Source organism: Solea senegalensis, linkage group LG1 (assembly GCF_019176455.1).
Source record: "Solea senegalensis isolate Sse05_10M linkage group LG1, IFAPA_SoseM_1, whole genome shotgun sequence".
Classification (NCBI taxonomy): Eukaryota; Metazoa; Chordata; class Actinopteri; order Pleuronectiformes; family Soleidae; genus Solea; species Solea senegalensis.
The window spans coordinates 27,760,183-27,776,289 of NC_058021.1; the positions used below are offsets into that span (position 1 = coordinate 27,760,183).

Genomic DNA, 16,107 nt, shown 5'->3' on the forward strand with positions numbered 1-16,107 from the left:
TATCTTATGCTAATTCCATACGACTATGCTTTCATTTTTGACATTAATAATCATCCAAATTAGGATTTTTGCTCAGTTTCAGATGTAGTCTATGTCCATACTGATACGCCCAATATATCAGCATAACCCAGAATATCAGTTACAATCCCACAAAACCAAATTGTTAAAATGTTAAAATGCAACAAAAAAAAACAACCACTGTACACAACACTTCATTCACATTCTCTTAATTTAAATAATCCTTTATTATTTTGCCTTTTAAGGCTTTTCTGAAACGGAACAGAGAGCTACACATGCCTGAGCTCATTCCATAGTTTGACTCCCAACACTGAAATGCATCTATATCTTTTCAATTGACAATTTTCAAATATAAACAACTCCTTAACCCCTAACCATTCACTCTAAATAATATTACAAACATTTTCAGATACACATTATCTGGAGAGGTTCAAGGAACCAAGTCAATAATTGTTTTGTAGGTATTTCCCCAGAACTGTTTACATGAAAACAGAGCAGTGTGGATGAAGCACTAATGCCTAAAGATGCAAAACCAAACAAAAGTTCTGTACCTTTCTGAGGTAGTTTGGGAAGAACCCTTGGACCAAGTGTGGACTTTGTGTTGCTTGAAGTAGTGCTGGGAAGAGATTTACAAATTACATTGTACTGAACACTTAAATCTAAGACACTGGTGGTATCTAATTACCTGGGATTAACGTTATCTGAGTTAGTGACACTTTGGTTTTGGTACCTTTGCTGCTGAGGAATGCCTTCAAACTTGTTAGAAACAGGAGACATCTTGTTGACGGGTGGCGGAGTCGAGTCACTCCCTGGAATATTAACATTGATGACGACAAACAGGTGAGTCAACACCGCATCAGAGCACCGGCTGAGACATGGTATTAGTGTAAATGTGGAAATACATTAACATGCTGCGATGGCTTTAAAAACAAAATAAATAAATAAATAAATGAAAAATAATGAGGGAGGCGTCATCTGGCTGAGCTTTCCATGAGCCCCGACTAATTTGGAAGCCAACATTGTGCAATATGAAGTGTCATAATTTAATTAGCGTTTGGGTGTTACAATAATGTGTGTGACAAAGAATCCACAAACACCAAAACCACAGAGGATGAACAATAACAAGTGAAATAATGGTTTTAAAAAAAATCCTCATCATAGACATATGGGATATTCGGTTGCAAATTGAGGCGCGTTTGATTTAATTCCCCGTTTCTTTTCTCACTGTTGATCGACCTGACTTAAACGCCTCACTGAAAGACACATGAAATGCTGTGACTTGTTTAATTTGAGGGTTTTGATTGGATAAAGTAACTTGTTTGACCCTGAATCTTTATTTGGAAATTGATCACGCATTTTAAACTCTTAATTAAAGAAGGTACCTACAGTTTCCCTTAACTTTCAACTATCAAAATGGATTCCAAAATTTCAGCACAGATGATGATATTCTACACATGATACATTTCTGTGTTGTACGACGGAAAAAAAACCCAAAACAACAGTGACTGTTGCTCTGAATGTCATGTTCCCTCATTAACATGAACATGGATGCTAATCTACATACACAGCCCTGAATGTGTAAATATTCATGAACGAGTCCAATGCAAATTCATCTACGGCTGAAAATAGCCTCTAATAAATGCTCTCTTAAGTCCTGTTTGAGAAATGTTGAAACACTGCCAAGTGAGCAGCTGCTTTTATAGACACAGCACAACTGACTTGATGTTTTTATCAGATTTGTTAAAAACGGCAAACATTAGGACGAGAGCAGCCCGATCTTTTTAATTAATGGATCAACAAAAAGCTTTTTCTGGAACTCAATAGCATCGCAAGAGAGTTCACTACCAGAAATGTAAAAAAAGTGCCATGACAGTTTCACCTGCAACCAGGAACCTACTGGACAATTACAGCTGTCAATCACACAGTTGCGTCATCATTTTCCCTCTAAATGGGAACAAAATTTGCAGACCTGAAACTAGTGACTGAGAGCATTAATCCCAGGAGAAAATGTTAAACTGGTGTTATAAATCAAGTGACAAGCAAAAGCTCAATTTATAGATGTTCATTCAAACTGAGTTCTTATTGCAACTGGCTGAGTCGCCCCCTTGTGGCTAACTGCTACTTCTGCCACACATCCTGGGCTTCACTTCAATTCACCTGGCTACCTCGGTTGATAAAATGGTTGTAAGCGCTGGAATAAGCGAGCAGGTGGACCTTGATTTGGATTATTTAAAAACAAAAAACATGTTTTTAATTCAGTGCTCAAAGTGAGTGAAAAATCCCAGGAGAGTCGTGCTACTTTTGGCTCAGCCCGACTGTTCTGTGTGCTTGCGTGTCTCACCCCCAGTCAAGCCCCCTTTACTGTGTGGACTGTGAGAGAGCGGGCTGGGTGGGTCAGACAGGGTGCGTTTGTGTCCAGGAGGTGGGGGCGGAGGCCTCTTCTTGGACAGGGTGGAGCTGCCTCCTGGTGTGAGTGTAGAGGGAGGGCCAGATGGGGGAGGAGCTGGAGGAGCGGATACATAAGACACATGAGGTGATGAGGCCCCCACCAAAAAAGATATCATTCTGTTAACCCCCGTCCCCCAACATCCCAGAAACAGTTAAAGGAGAGGAGAGGATGATGAAACATGAACAGAGAGGAGATGTGATCATGGTAACTCAAAAGTGAGTTTTTAGTGTGTGTATAAGATGTTTTATGACTACACCTGTCTCTTTACAGTGGGACAACACCGGTCTCTATTAAAGGAAAACAAAATGTCGTGTGAGAGCAGCTAATAGAGAGCTCAGCCAGAGAGGAATCAGCTGTGGTAAAGATTTTTACAGCTCAAGGATGGTAAAAAATCAAAATCACGTAGGCAAGAAATCATTTACTCCACTTGCCAACGTGGCCCCATTTCCCACCTTCAACCCTTTAAAAAAAACTGAGCTGTAAAGGAAGAGAACTGAGGGAAACACAGCCGAGTAAGGAGGGGGGAAAACGTAAAAAACAGGATATTCACTGATGTATGGTCGAGTGCCAGCCAGTGTGGCGTAGTGCGAATGAGAGCCAAGGAATGCCAAGTGTGGAGCTGAAAGAATAGAGAAACAAAAAAAGAGAAAGAAAAGAGAGCGAGATGAGGAGTGTGGGAGAGAATCTACAGCATGTCAGTCTTAACAAAAAAAAAAAGAAAAAGAAGAAGGTAAAAAAAAGGAGCTGCTCCCACACACTAAAATAACAAGATGAAATCTTGTCAGTGGCAAGCAAAGAAAAAAAAAAAGGAGAAACGGAGCGACGCTCGGCCTGGGGCGAGCTCATCAACACCCAGAGAGAGAGAGAGTGAGAGAGAGAGAGAGAGAGAGAGAGAGCTGCATTTATCAAGAGCTTCTGCACAGTTAGCATCTATACAGTGTGCAGGGTGGTACATCATTTAACCCCAGCTGGCGTTTCGTCTTATTTTTGCACAAGTAAAAATCACAACTGTTTCCAGTGTTGCTTTAATGAGGAACTAAACTCAGAGACGTTTGTTGCACCGGGGACTGAATTTAGAACCTGGTTCCTGTGGTGGACAGGAAGTTAAAGATCCTGACTTTCTAATGAGCTTCTCTGAAAGGTCAACTGTGCAATAATGTGTGACATGTAATGGCGAGAGAAGACTCCTCCACTCCTCTGACCCTTTTCCAAGGGCATCGAGGAAACTACGGTGGCCTTCACATGTCAAAAAGGATGTGAAGGTTCATTCTCTGTGCTGTTTTCATTAGTACATGCATCAGGTTTATGTGGGTGGAGACATAATTTCTCTTTGTTTGTGTAGTACGCTTCTACTTCTTAACAAAAAAACAGATTCTGGCGACTGGTGCAATAAAACAAGCACCTCGGCTAAAGCACATATAAAAGGCTTATTCTAAGACTGTGAAAATCAAATTGTTTTATAGACTTGTATAAACATATTTACAAGGAGTATAATTTCTGCCACCTTTAAAAAACTTCTATTAAACTTTAAATGTAGATTAAAACGTAGGGTTCCCACACCTTGGGAAATATTATTTTTGTTATTTTTTTCATATATTGTTTGCTTACAGTTTTCTTTCCTGTTTTTAAGTCTATAGTTTAGATTTGCACTACTTTTATATATATTTATATACATATACACTTATTTTCTTTTTTCTTGAATCATAGTTTACAGTAACTACAATTAGTAGTAATACTAAATTTCGTTGCCAGTTTCACTGCTGCGTTTTCTGTGCAATGATAATAAAAGGGAACCCTGTTCTTTCAAATGTGAAAACTGAGAGCATAAATATAACCTCTATAGTGAAGTAAAAATCCTAACAACACATGACCCTTACAGCTCAAGTTTGAAATATGAATATATGATATCGTAATTGCACTGGAAACAGGTGGAATCTCAGGGAAAAATAAGACGGGAAAAAAAAGCACCGTAATGGATTAAATGACTCGTTAGGATGGATGTTTTACAGCTTCAGCTTTTGCAATCTTTCAAACCTCCCTCCTCAGAGGGACCACTGTTATTTTTAATTCTAATACTGCAGAGACAGCACGCCCTGTGTGTGTGTGTATAATGTAATGTGTTGTGGTTACTGATTAAGTGTGTATCCAGCTTCCTTTTCACACGCCTGACAAACCGCTGCCACCCTGCCCTGTCCTGCAGTCATGTTTTCCTGACGCTTTACTATGTAAGCAGTCTTAATGACACCTGCTTCACGCCCTCTGATCTATCTCTGTTGACAAATTGCATGCCACGGCAGGGTGTGTAAATGTGTGTCTGTGTGTGTGTGTGTGTTTCGACCGACTGACGGCGCACACGGAAGAAACTTTCAAGAAAGTGATTACTAGGCATACGTTTGCAAAAATCAAACATTAACAGACATACTAAAGTCAGTTAGACAGGCTGTCTTTGCTCTGAAGTAATCGGGGACACACAGGCTATTTGCATTACAGGCTAACATTTACAAAAATAATAGCAGCACCTGGATTTACTGACTGCTCTGTTTATAATCAGGAGATAAAGGTGAATATTGTCTGAAAATGGATGTCGGGTTAAAGGCGCTTGGAGCAGGCAGTTCTGACCTTTTCCCTGGTTCCTGGGTGGCAGAGGTGGCCCGTCACTCACGGGGGAGGAGGTGAGGTCAGTGGATGCGCTGTACATCTGGTTGGTGAAGGCGCTGTAGGACAAGCGCTGCTGCTTGTCCCTTTGGCTGATGAAGCCCGGCAGGGAGAGCTTGTCGTGGGGGGAGAGGCTGGAGGAGTGACAGAAGCTCTGAGGCCGCGGGGAGCGGTCCTTCTTGATGGGACTGGGCTGGAGGGGGAATCAACAGTCACTGCTGTCATTACATTTTTTTAAAAGAGATTTCACCAAAACCCGACATGCCGATGATTACACGGTAACTTATAGTTTGAAAAGTGAGACCAAAGAAAGCCAAGGAGGCAACTGCAAAAAAATTGCCAATTTAAATGTCAGTCAAAGTGAAACCGAGCCTACTTCTCACTTTTATAATATCAGTATTCATTTTACGAAGGATTTAATGGTCTCAGTCGCTAGTGTCGGGTTTTCTTGAATAAAACATGATGTCAATTTTGTAATTTTTGTTCCAATTTATAGGAAAATAGATTATTTAGTCGGCTGGTGTGCTGCGTGGTGAAAATCTGCATGAATTCAGGTCTAAAGAATAAAATTAGCGATGTGTCCCAACCTTATCATCCAGGTCATCGTCACTCTCATCCATCTCCTCCAGTCTGAGGCTCCACTCATACTCCACATGGATGTGAGGGTTGAATTTCCCCTCTGCGGCCTGCACGAGCTAAAACACACAGAGACTCAACAGTTAAGGCAACTGAATGAATGAACACAGGTTACAATCTAGGGCTGTGACTACTATTTATTCTCATTATAAGTTCAATTCCTAAGACTACCATGTGAGAAAGAAAAGCGGGACATTAATTTAGTGATTAAAACATCCTCAAAAGAACGATCAAAAACTGGTACATGAACACTACAAATCACTGTGAGACGTAACGATTTGGAAAACAAAACTAAACCATAGGTTCTGTAACTGTTCTGCTCCCCAATATTAAGAGAAACCGCAGAGAAACGCTGCATTTAATGCTGCTTTTCTCATCTGCACCGCACACTCAAATTAACAAACGTACATCGACAATTACTTCCACTCTGCTGTCACTGTTGCCTGGAGCGAGAAGCAGAACTTTGACTGCCATCTAGTGTTCTGAATGATCTGCCCAGTGAGCGGTCAACACTTGAATGCACCACAGTATATGCTCAACAAAGAATTGTCTCATCTCCTCCAGTCCATCTTTATTCATTCAAATACATCCTTAAGACCTTGTTAAAAGCTCCTGTGATGTCTCGCAGCTCCGGCCGGTGTGGCCGTGTGTTGTACTTACTGCCTCCTCACACTGAGTGTTCCTCAGTCGCCTGGCAACATCCAGTGCCGACTCTCCGTTGTGATTGGCTGCAGGCAGCAGAGGGGATAATCAACAGTTAGACTCTGACACATGTGCACAGATGACATTAACGAGAGGATGAACCTTGACATGTGACTCACTGATGTCAGTCGCCGGCTTCCCCCTCAGGAGTAACTTGAGGCATTCGGGCTTCTCGTACATGCAGCAGTAATGCAGGGCAGTGTTCCCATATTCTGTCTGCTTATCCAGATTACCACTAAAAAAAGAAAAAAAAACACAGATATACATGTTCAAATTAGTCAGGATATAGGTCAGGAGCTGGGGGTGTTTTCCACAGTCCTGTAGCTTCGGGTAAAAGTGTTATTACAGAGGATTGTGTGATGTAAAAAAAAGTCTGAGTGTTTTCCATCTTAAGTCTGAAGTGAACATTAAAAACAAGCTAAAAATGGAACCCCCGTATCAACTGTGCAAAAACTGTCCTCGATACTGCAGTCACATAACCTACTTCAGATCTTCTGCATAATTTTGAATAATGAGGGCCAAGCATGACACTGTATAAGCGCAGCTATTAATTAATGAGAGGCTTCCACTCCTTCTGCGTGCAGGCTGTGTGCGGTAGGAGCAGTGGTGGGTAAACAATTGAAAAGAGAGGAATAAATTAAAGCAGAGAACAAGTGCTTGACCCATTTCTCTTTGCCTTGTGGGAATCTGATCCGAGCTATGTGTGTGTGTGTGCGCAGCACTAAGCTCTCCTCTGCACAACCACTGCTTTATTATCGACAGACAGACAGCTCACACTGAATACTCTGTTTTCCCAACCAAAGTGTTGTTTACGACACCATTTAGCTGTAAACCATTGATGTTTCAGAGTCATTTTAACAGCTGCTTAAGTCGCATAAAAAGCCACAGTGAGGCCACACGCTGACGCAGCACTCGTCTAACGTTCTCATGGCAAACCAAGTGACTCTTACAAATGGAAATTACCTGTTCTGCACAAGGAAGTCGACCAAGTGCAGGGAGGTCTGGTCAGCAGTCCGTACCGAGTAGTGCAGTGCTGTCTCGCCGGCTTCCTGCAGGGGGCCATCAAACACAGCAAAGACACGGTGAGACAATCTTGAGCAGCATCCATTCTGTATCCACTGCCTCTGTGTCTCTTTCAGCATTTAAACAAGCTGCAGTAAACAAAATGGCTCCTAAAAATAATATTTAAGCGGGCACCAAACTAAAACCATGCAGTGATTTCATGCGATTTCGGCTGACGCAGTTTCTTTGGATTCGACAGTGACGATGGAGACAAAAGACGCTGCATTTTTGGTGACATTAATGGCGCTGCATTTAATGAGGCACTCACTGACACGCTGTCTGTGTCTAAGTGTAAGATGAGAGTGTGATTTTGCTGTGCTGTCTGCAGCCGTTCAGACGCACTGACAGCAGCAGTTCAGATATCGGTGAGTCAGACTTGATAGCACAGACAGCAGCAGCAGCAGTTCCCTCTGTCACCTCATGACATCCTCTCCTATTCTGTTGCACCAACGCCCACTTAATTTTTCATTGAGAGAAAAAAAAAACGTGTCTGTGTTATGAAACCTTGACCCATTTATGTCAGATTACGTCTGACCACCCGCGTTGTTTGACGGCACAACGCTAATGAACAAAGAGGAAACCCGAGGCTGAATAACAAGAAGCAGACACATGAAACGAAATGAGCCAACACAGATGTAGTCATTTAAAATAAATACAGACTCAACCGAGATCATGCCCAACAGTGTGGAGGAGGCTGTCACCACCTGCTGGTGAAGTTCCCTTGATGACTCAGAATTTTCCAAACGTTACGCCCATTCCTGCCCACCAAATAATTCACCGACTGGCAGTGATGTGTCAGCATTGGTCGATGGGAATACATCTCACATGAGGATGAACCACTGCAGCAGCATGTGCAGAGCTGTGGTGGGGTGATTTCCTGGCCTTGCTGGTTTAGCATGAGATCACTTGAGTGCGATAGAAATATACTGTGGGGGTCACGGAAGGACGTTACCGTGCTGAGCAAGAAAACTCACTTGCGACAGTTCCAGCAAGTGGTAGAAAGCAGATCAGCTCACCACAGCACGGTGCGGAACAGTAAACCCTGAACGGGCTTGTGTTTCCAATACTAGCTTTGTAAGCTGTATGGTGACACAGTAAGACGGTGAACACTGCTTGAGTCCTCACTCTGTCTTAATATGTGGTAAATGTAAAGCTGTAGCGCGTGTTCTTTTAAATATTAACAGACGTCGGTTACATTCAAATTCATTGTCAAATGAGTTCACGCAACTCTCAGTATCACGGTGTTTAGATCTTCACTGCACACAGGAAGTGATTCGGTGGAGATGGAGGCAGCGGCTACACTGTGCGGGTAAAACAGGACGACTGTAAACGGGTTGGAGTGAGACTGAAAACGCACAGATTCAGAGGTAAATTGTACAGCTAAAAAAACAGGTTTTTCAGGTTTAATCGGGTAAATGAGTCTTTGGCCTGGCCCCACCCTGCAGCTGTATATACACAACTGCTCCCTCAGTGAGCCTCTGACAGTATTGCTTGACAGAGCCCATTTTGAAGTCCTGTTCACAAATATAAAACAGATGCGGACCAAAACATTATAAACAACAAAAATCAACACTACAGCTTTAAGATACAGCTTTTTGTTTTTCCTCTACTGCTCCATTATTCAGCACAGCTGCTAAGATTTCACACACTATCAAATAAATATCAATATGCCACTTGTAACTTGTAAAAGTGAGCACCAAAAGCAAAAACTGTTCCTCTTGGTGGTTTTTGACCCTTTTATATGGATTATTGAGTTCAAAAAGTGTATTCAAAGGCACGCATATCCACTTTTAATAGACACTTGGTGCTGGGCGATGACAAAAAGCGATAAGTGCCTGTACATCAGTTACTGTTGTTCCCAGAAAAATCTCTTTATTAGCGACTAGGTAACGTTTTGGCCCTAACCTCGAGACACTTTTTGGTTTTTTTGTGGTGATGGGAAGCATGTGAGACATCAGGTCACATGATGTTCCCATTAAGCTCTTTCCAAGTTTTATTATTCTTTTCCTTGAGGCCTGGGACCAAACGTTCTGAGGTCCAGCACTAATCGACAACCTGAGGGTTACGAAAACCACCGTCTCCGAAAGGTCAAACTCACCGGCCCCGTCTCTGGTAATGGCTCCATCAGCTCCACCCCTTCCGCATACACCTGGATGAGGGCCAGCAGGTCCCTGGACTGGACGGCCTCAAACAGGTCGATCATTTTAGCGGCTGCGGACGAGCACGTCTTCCTCGCATACTTGTGGTCCACATACTTAGCGTTGATGAACTCCTTCCTTACCGTCCTGTGGAGGAGACACTGGTTTGTAAAGTGCGTTTTTAAGAGGATAAGAATTGAGAAGTGGAACTCTGACAGCACTTACATGTCACTAGAGGGAGTGGGCTTTGGTGAAGGGGAAGGGAGGTTTCCCTCCATGATCTCATTGAAACTACTGTTGCCTACATTCTTGGCCAGCTGGGAAAGAACGAGGGAAAAATCAGTCACCAGATCGCAGTCATGTTAAAAATTAGAGCAGTTTCCTTTGTTCAGGGAGTATGAAACATGGCTGCTTTAGGGATCACACTCTGCAGCATTCTGCAAGAGTTTTCACTACTCTCTTAGTTCTAATATTTCACAAGAGAAAAATAATAGAGGGTGTGGACGGCTTAATAAAAAAAATTACTACTGTTGCACACGACATGCCAATATTTGGGACTTACCAAGAGTTCAGAGGTGCCTAGCTTGTCGAGCTCCATGGATTGAATACGGGAAATGTGGACTCCCATCTCCCGGTGGATGCCAGAACACTCGATGCAGGTGAGGATCCCCAGGTTGGTGGAAAGCCATTTAGGGTCTACATACACAGACAAAATCAGAATAAAATACATGCTAACAACCAGTGTGTGATCATTAGAGAAGCTGGAGTAGGTCTGGTAAAGCTATTTCAAGTTAGATATATAATTATCTGTGGAAATGGACTCAATATAAGGCAAAAATCCATTCAAAATATTATTCACGGAACAAAAAAAAAAGAGATCGATAAAAGGCCTGCATTAGATAGTACGGCTACATTGTTTTGTAGCCCTTTAAAGCTGCTGTGAGTGGGAAATTGGTCTCTCGGTGTCTCCACATCGATTCACTGCAAACGATTGCTGAACCTGCGTTGAGTGGGAACTAGAAGAATAAGTTGAACACCAGCATTGTGTCGCATTGAATGAAACTCACTGCACTGTGACTGGGGAGTGAATCATATTATTGATACACACACACAACTGTCCCGGCCACCGCACCACAAACGGCCAACCCTAATAACCCACACGCACACAATACAATGAACAGATGCGAGCAGGTGATAGGTCACTGAGTGCATGTTAAGCATGAAGAGTTGATGCACCGTGACCCGTTTAGCTGCTTAATGCTAAACCTGCAAAGCTGTGCGTTACAGATGGAGATCCCGAGTGAATATTAAATGAGAGGGAGTCGTCCTCTCTCCGCTCCATCAAAGAGACGGTCTTTGTAAGCCATCGCCCATGACCTTTCAACCAGCGACCTTCATTTTAGGCGACAGGCATCAGCACTGCACCTCCTCGGCATGAGCTAAATGTTAATGGTCATGAAGCCGCGTGTGTGTGCAGCAGCGAGAGCAAAGACTTGCCAAATGACGCCGCCTCTCTGCAGATTTCTTTAGTGACTTATGTGACAACGTGATGCATTGATGTTGTTGCTCAAAGCATATAAATGGTGCTTGCATAAAGTCCTCCCGTCGGTTCGAGCGGCTGCGTGTGTTTATGTTGACATAAGAGAAAGCGTGCATACGTGTGCGTGTCAAGTGTGTGAGGGCCTGAATGTCTACCACGCAACGATCGAGCACGATTGGAGCGGAGTCTTTGCCTCCAAATGTGGGGGAGGACTGAGAGCGGGCTGTGTCCTGAATGCTAACAACGCTAATGCGTGTACATGCACACGCTCCTGCGCTAAAGGCTGCTGGGAAGAAATAGCACAGTGCAGCTTGCTCAGTACCAGAGCGGCTGTGACACTGCAGAAAAAAACAAAAACTAAAGATAAGTGTGTGCAGGTTTAAATAAAACACTTGGTCTAAGCTGAATCTGAAAGTGCTGAAGTGAAGGCGTATGTCTTTTTTTTTCCTGGTGCAAGGTGAGGGTTGACAAAGCAAAAAGAAAAAGATACACACACACACACACACACACCTGTACAGGGCACTTTATAAGTAGACCTGGTCTACTCTTAATGCAAATATCTTATCAGACAGTGTGATGGCAGCAACTCAAAGAATTTAGACATGTAGACATGGACCAGATGACCTGCTGAAGTACAAACTAAGCATCAAAAGCAAGTGGCATGGTTGTTGGTGTGTAATATTTAAAAAAAAAACAAAAAAAAAACAAAACGCTAATCTACTTTTACACACAACAATCGCTACGGTTTACAAAGAATGGTCCAAAAAAGAGAAAATATCCAGACAGCAGCAGTTCTTTGGTGAAAATGCCTTCTCACAACTAAGGTATCCAGAAAATCATCTCTGAATGTCGAACACTGAAGTTTTACATAGCAGAAAACCACAATGGGAGCTAATCCTGACACTTTATTTAGTGTCTCGTGTACCTAATAAAGTGGCCAGTTAGTACATATAAAGCCTCTGTAGGCACACAAACGGCAGCAGCAGGAGCAGCAACACACACCTGACGCGCCACAGTCGCAGCACAACTCGTTGCCCGGCATTCGCAGCACGTCCTCTATGATGGCCTTGGTGAGATCCTCCAAACCGTCCTCGCCGCCGCTGCTCTGCTCGCCGCGGAACGCCATGTTCAACGCCTCCTCCTTGCTGTTGGTCAGCACCGAGATCCAGCTGTCGAAACAAAGCAGTGACGGTATTTGGAATGAAACAGGAACCCGGCGAATATTATTATGGCACTATGGCTTGGAAAAGTAAATGACAGAAACATGATACTAATTGTGAATTAATCTTCAGCCAAAACTGGCAAAACAAGGACGTTTGAGTAATTTGTCTCTGCAATTAGTTATTAAATTAAATCTTTCTTTTATTTCTTTGTAAGGTGTATAAAAGTGTAATTGTTTGGCTTGATCTGTCCTCTTAGCGAGGACACATAATGCATTCCCTAGGCCCTTAACGTAACCTTAACCATCACAACAGTGCCTAACCTTAACCCTTACCCTTAACCTAAACCCAATTCCAATGAGGTTCTGCCTCATTAGAACCAGGTTTTGGTCTGTATGAGGACTACAACTTCTGACAATGTCAGATCTTTATGCCAGAAAAGGTCCTAAAAAATACAGTCACACACACACACACACTAAGTGGGTTTTATGAGCGTGACGTCAGCAGATCCTCTGTCATCTCTGCTTGTAAAGGCAGAGGCCAGACAGGGAGTGGGAACACAACCTGATGTGTTAGACAGTGTGAAAAAAGCAGGTTATTTTTATCCACAGATATGTAGGTGTGCAGCTGCTGAGCCGAGGCGGTTTTCGTGTTTACTTAATAATACGAATTATAATATGATCACAGCCTAATTCGCCTACAGCGAGAGCCCGTCGGAATACTAAGTACTTCATGGAAAATCCCATGAAGATGCTGAGGCTGCTGCTGGTGCAGTTGGAGGTGCGTGACAGTGCAGGCAGTGAGGAGCAGGTAGAGCCGATCCCACAGGAATACGTACACCGCGCACATGGAAGCGCAGCGTGCTCGAGCAGCACTCAACCAGACAGCACAACCACAGCGAGGCCAGAACAAAGTTTCCGTCATCAGAGGGAGAACATGCACATTTAGAACAAAAGTGGAGGAAATCAAAGTGGTTTTAGTCTAGACTGCTCAAAGACTCAGTCTGACTGTGGTAGCCAATGGTTTAGTCCCTGACAGATCTTAATGAATAGAACATTTAAAACAAAACACACAACAAACTGGTTTATCAGCAGCTTTGTTTGTTTGTTTCTAAAACATTTAAATGTGTCACTTCCTGTAAACTTCCTGAGATTTGCACAAATTTAGAACTGGCTATTATTGGTCAGCCCATGGCCAAGAGGAAAGGAATTGAGCTTGTAACTGGAGGGTCTCTGGTTCAAATCCCAGGACAGGTCAAGGGCTGGGGTGCCCCTCAGCAAGGCACCCTATCCCCCCATTGCTGCTCTGGCACACATAAGTGCTTCCCACTGCTCCAGTACCTGGTCTGAGTTAAACGCAGAGGTCAAATTTGCTATCACTAATTCTGTCATTTTAACAAACAGGAAGGATCTGCAGAGTCTCTGCATCAAACCATAACAGGAAACAACAACAACACGATATTTCCTGCCCAGTCAATCAAGTACATTTGTTGTATTTTCATTTGGGCCGTTGAAGGTAACGGTTGACTGAGTCCGAATCAATGCAGTAACAACACAATCGATTATAGCTTCATGCCACTGCTTGTTGTTTTATTTCAGATTGTAACCGCAGCTCAATTGCAAAAGCGTTTGTTTCATTTTCAGGGGATTTCTTTTGTAAACAAACTTTTAAATTCAGATTTAAGTTCATATACAATGCAGCGAAGATGCCTAGCCCTGACGTCATGAGAAAAGGATTTCTGCTAATGAGACAAGTGGATGTTTCCAAATGAAGTTAAATGAAGAGGCTGCTTCAAAACGAACCACATTTATCGAATTCAGTTTTTCAGTTCACTTATTTTCTTCGTTTTGATTCTGGAGAACTGAGGGAGAGAAACGCCACACAACAAAGACTGATCATCTATGATGATTCACTGTGGTCTTTAACGGGTATTCCACCTGACCTGACACAATAAACCAAATGAATGGAAACCACGCTCTGATAATAGTGCAGCACAATAAAATGAATCAGCCGTTTTCTTATATAATTCATGGCATGTGTGCAAAGGTATAAGCTATAAGCCATACAGTAGACTGTATATGAAGAAAAAAGTTTGTATCACACAATAAAGATCACTCTAACAACTACTGAGGACACGAGATACAGTGATCAGTGCCTGTGTGTTTCTTTATATACAGTATGTGAATGACTGTATGGGAACCACCAGGTTTCAAGATACGACAACCTGAATTAGTGTAGACCACAAATGCCACCGCCACCCTGAGTCTCAGCTCGTCACAAAATAAAACACATCATGTATGAACGAAACACGACCGAGAAGTAGATGTAGGTGAAAAGTTTAACAAGAAAAATGTCTTTTAATTTATAGATGGAAAAGCAAAACTCTCGGGTAAATCTTTACAAGCGTCAATGTCATTTTCACAGTGAGGCCACTTTGAAGTACTTACATAACAAACTCCTGCTCATCCTCAGCTTGGAAATGATATGTCCTATTATCTGTGGAAGAGAGAAACCATTGTGTTGAACGGGCGAATGATGCTTTTTAAATCTAAGTCATCGGGCGGCAGGCACTCAGTTCACCATTCAAATATTACACAGTGTGACTTCTCATGTGCTTTCCATTCTGGTCATCTGTTTCATAACCACAGAAGTCACGTACCCCACCCCCCATGTGTGAGCACGCTTGTGCAGTTCTGCATATCTGTGTGTGTGTGTGTGTGTCAAACTTACGAGAGATGAGATCGAAGCACTTCCTGTCCTCTGAACTCGGTTTGACCTGGCAGGTGAGCAGGTTGAGTTTGACCGGCTGCCTGTTGGACTGCAGACAAACAGATTAAGCATCACACACAGACACATCCACTCACACCAGGATGACACAGTTTTTTTACGCAGTGAAGCCTCAATGGGATTAATGCAAAGATTCTGTACATATATTATAGTTTTTTTTTCTATGTATCAACTGTAGTATGCGATGTCCAGGGGAGGCATGGTTTATGTATGATTTTAAGTCATTTTTATAGACAAAATCCCTGAATTTGCACATTTCCTGTTCAAATAGGCAAGAAATTAGATGTGCGGTGGCGGCGAACCTCACCCTCACACACTGGGTTGACGCGCACATGCTTGTGTTCTCACAATGTAAGGTTTGCAGACTTGAACATCAACAAAAACTGGAAAAAAAGAAAATGGTGTCTTCTTTATAAAAATCATCTTGCTCTCGTCCTTATTTAGACACCGGACAGTGCTGGCTGGACTGTGAACTGTAAAACTGAGGCCCAGTTGGCACAAGTAGGCCGAGGATTGTCTCTTGCTTGTGTCTGGGCAGAGGAGGTGCCAGGGCACGTGCTAATGAAATGCTCACAGACTATGACGAGCTGGAGCTGTGCTGGCCTGCTGGCCTCCTGCCATGTCAACGCTGTCAGGACTGAAGAATGAAAAAAAAACAACAAAGAACTTGTACTAGCACTAGAGGGGAATTGATTATGAGCTCTTGTATAACGACCACGCAGTAGGTCAGGCTCCACAGAGAGGTTCAAGTTTTATTCCCATCAACTGCACAAAAACGGAAACCTTTCATATCATACATGTGAGACAACCACTTCCCATGAGCGTCTTCTGACAGACAGAAATGACATCATGTTGGAGGCAGCAGCTGTGTGGAGTTTCAACGGGCTTGTGATCAAAACGGTCATGATCATTTGTGAGATTGTGTGAGCCGATGCTCCCTGCGGCATTTCAGCTGGAACA

At 42.9% G+C, this 16,107-nt stretch overlaps 1 protein-coding gene across 6 annotated transcripts in view; it reads right to left on the reverse strand.

Moving 5' to 3' along the window:
• The window catches only part of asap1b (ArfGAP with SH3 domain, ankyrin repeat and PH domain 1b), a 57,448-nt gene that overhangs the window by 4,358 nt on the left and 36,983 nt on the right, over nucleotides 1-16,107 (reverse strand). For 2 of the 6 annotated variants that reach the window (XM_044045344.1, XM_044045333.1), the window contains 15 exons: nucleotides 15,091-15,178; nucleotides 14,808-14,856; nucleotides 12,203-12,369; nucleotides 10,223-10,356; nucleotides 9,886-9,977; nucleotides 9,621-9,807; nucleotides 7,424-7,509; nucleotides 6,580-6,695; nucleotides 6,419-6,486; nucleotides 5,710-5,817; nucleotides 5,087-5,315; nucleotides 3,018-3,086; nucleotides 2,360-2,521; nucleotides 749-827; nucleotides 570-634 (listed from right to left, as the gene is read on the reverse strand). In XM_044045344.1, the coding sequence (XP_043901279.1) occupies nucleotides 570-634; nucleotides 749-827; nucleotides 2,360-2,521; nucleotides 3,018-3,086; nucleotides 5,087-5,315; nucleotides 5,710-5,817; nucleotides 6,419-6,486; nucleotides 6,580-6,695; nucleotides 7,424-7,509; nucleotides 9,621-9,807; nucleotides 9,886-9,977; nucleotides 10,223-10,356; nucleotides 12,203-12,369; nucleotides 14,808-14,856; nucleotides 15,091-15,178 (1,699 nt within the window). The remainder of the gene's footprint in view (nucleotides 1-569; nucleotides 635-748; nucleotides 828-2,359; nucleotides 2,522-3,017; nucleotides 3,087-5,086; nucleotides 5,316-5,709; nucleotides 5,818-6,418; nucleotides 6,487-6,579; nucleotides 6,696-7,423; nucleotides 7,510-9,620; nucleotides 9,808-9,885; nucleotides 9,978-10,222; nucleotides 10,357-12,202; nucleotides 12,370-14,807; nucleotides 14,857-15,090; nucleotides 15,179-16,107) is intronic. The other 4 variants (XM_044045376.1, XM_044045367.1, XM_044045361.1 and 1 more) reach the window with 3 other exon arrangements.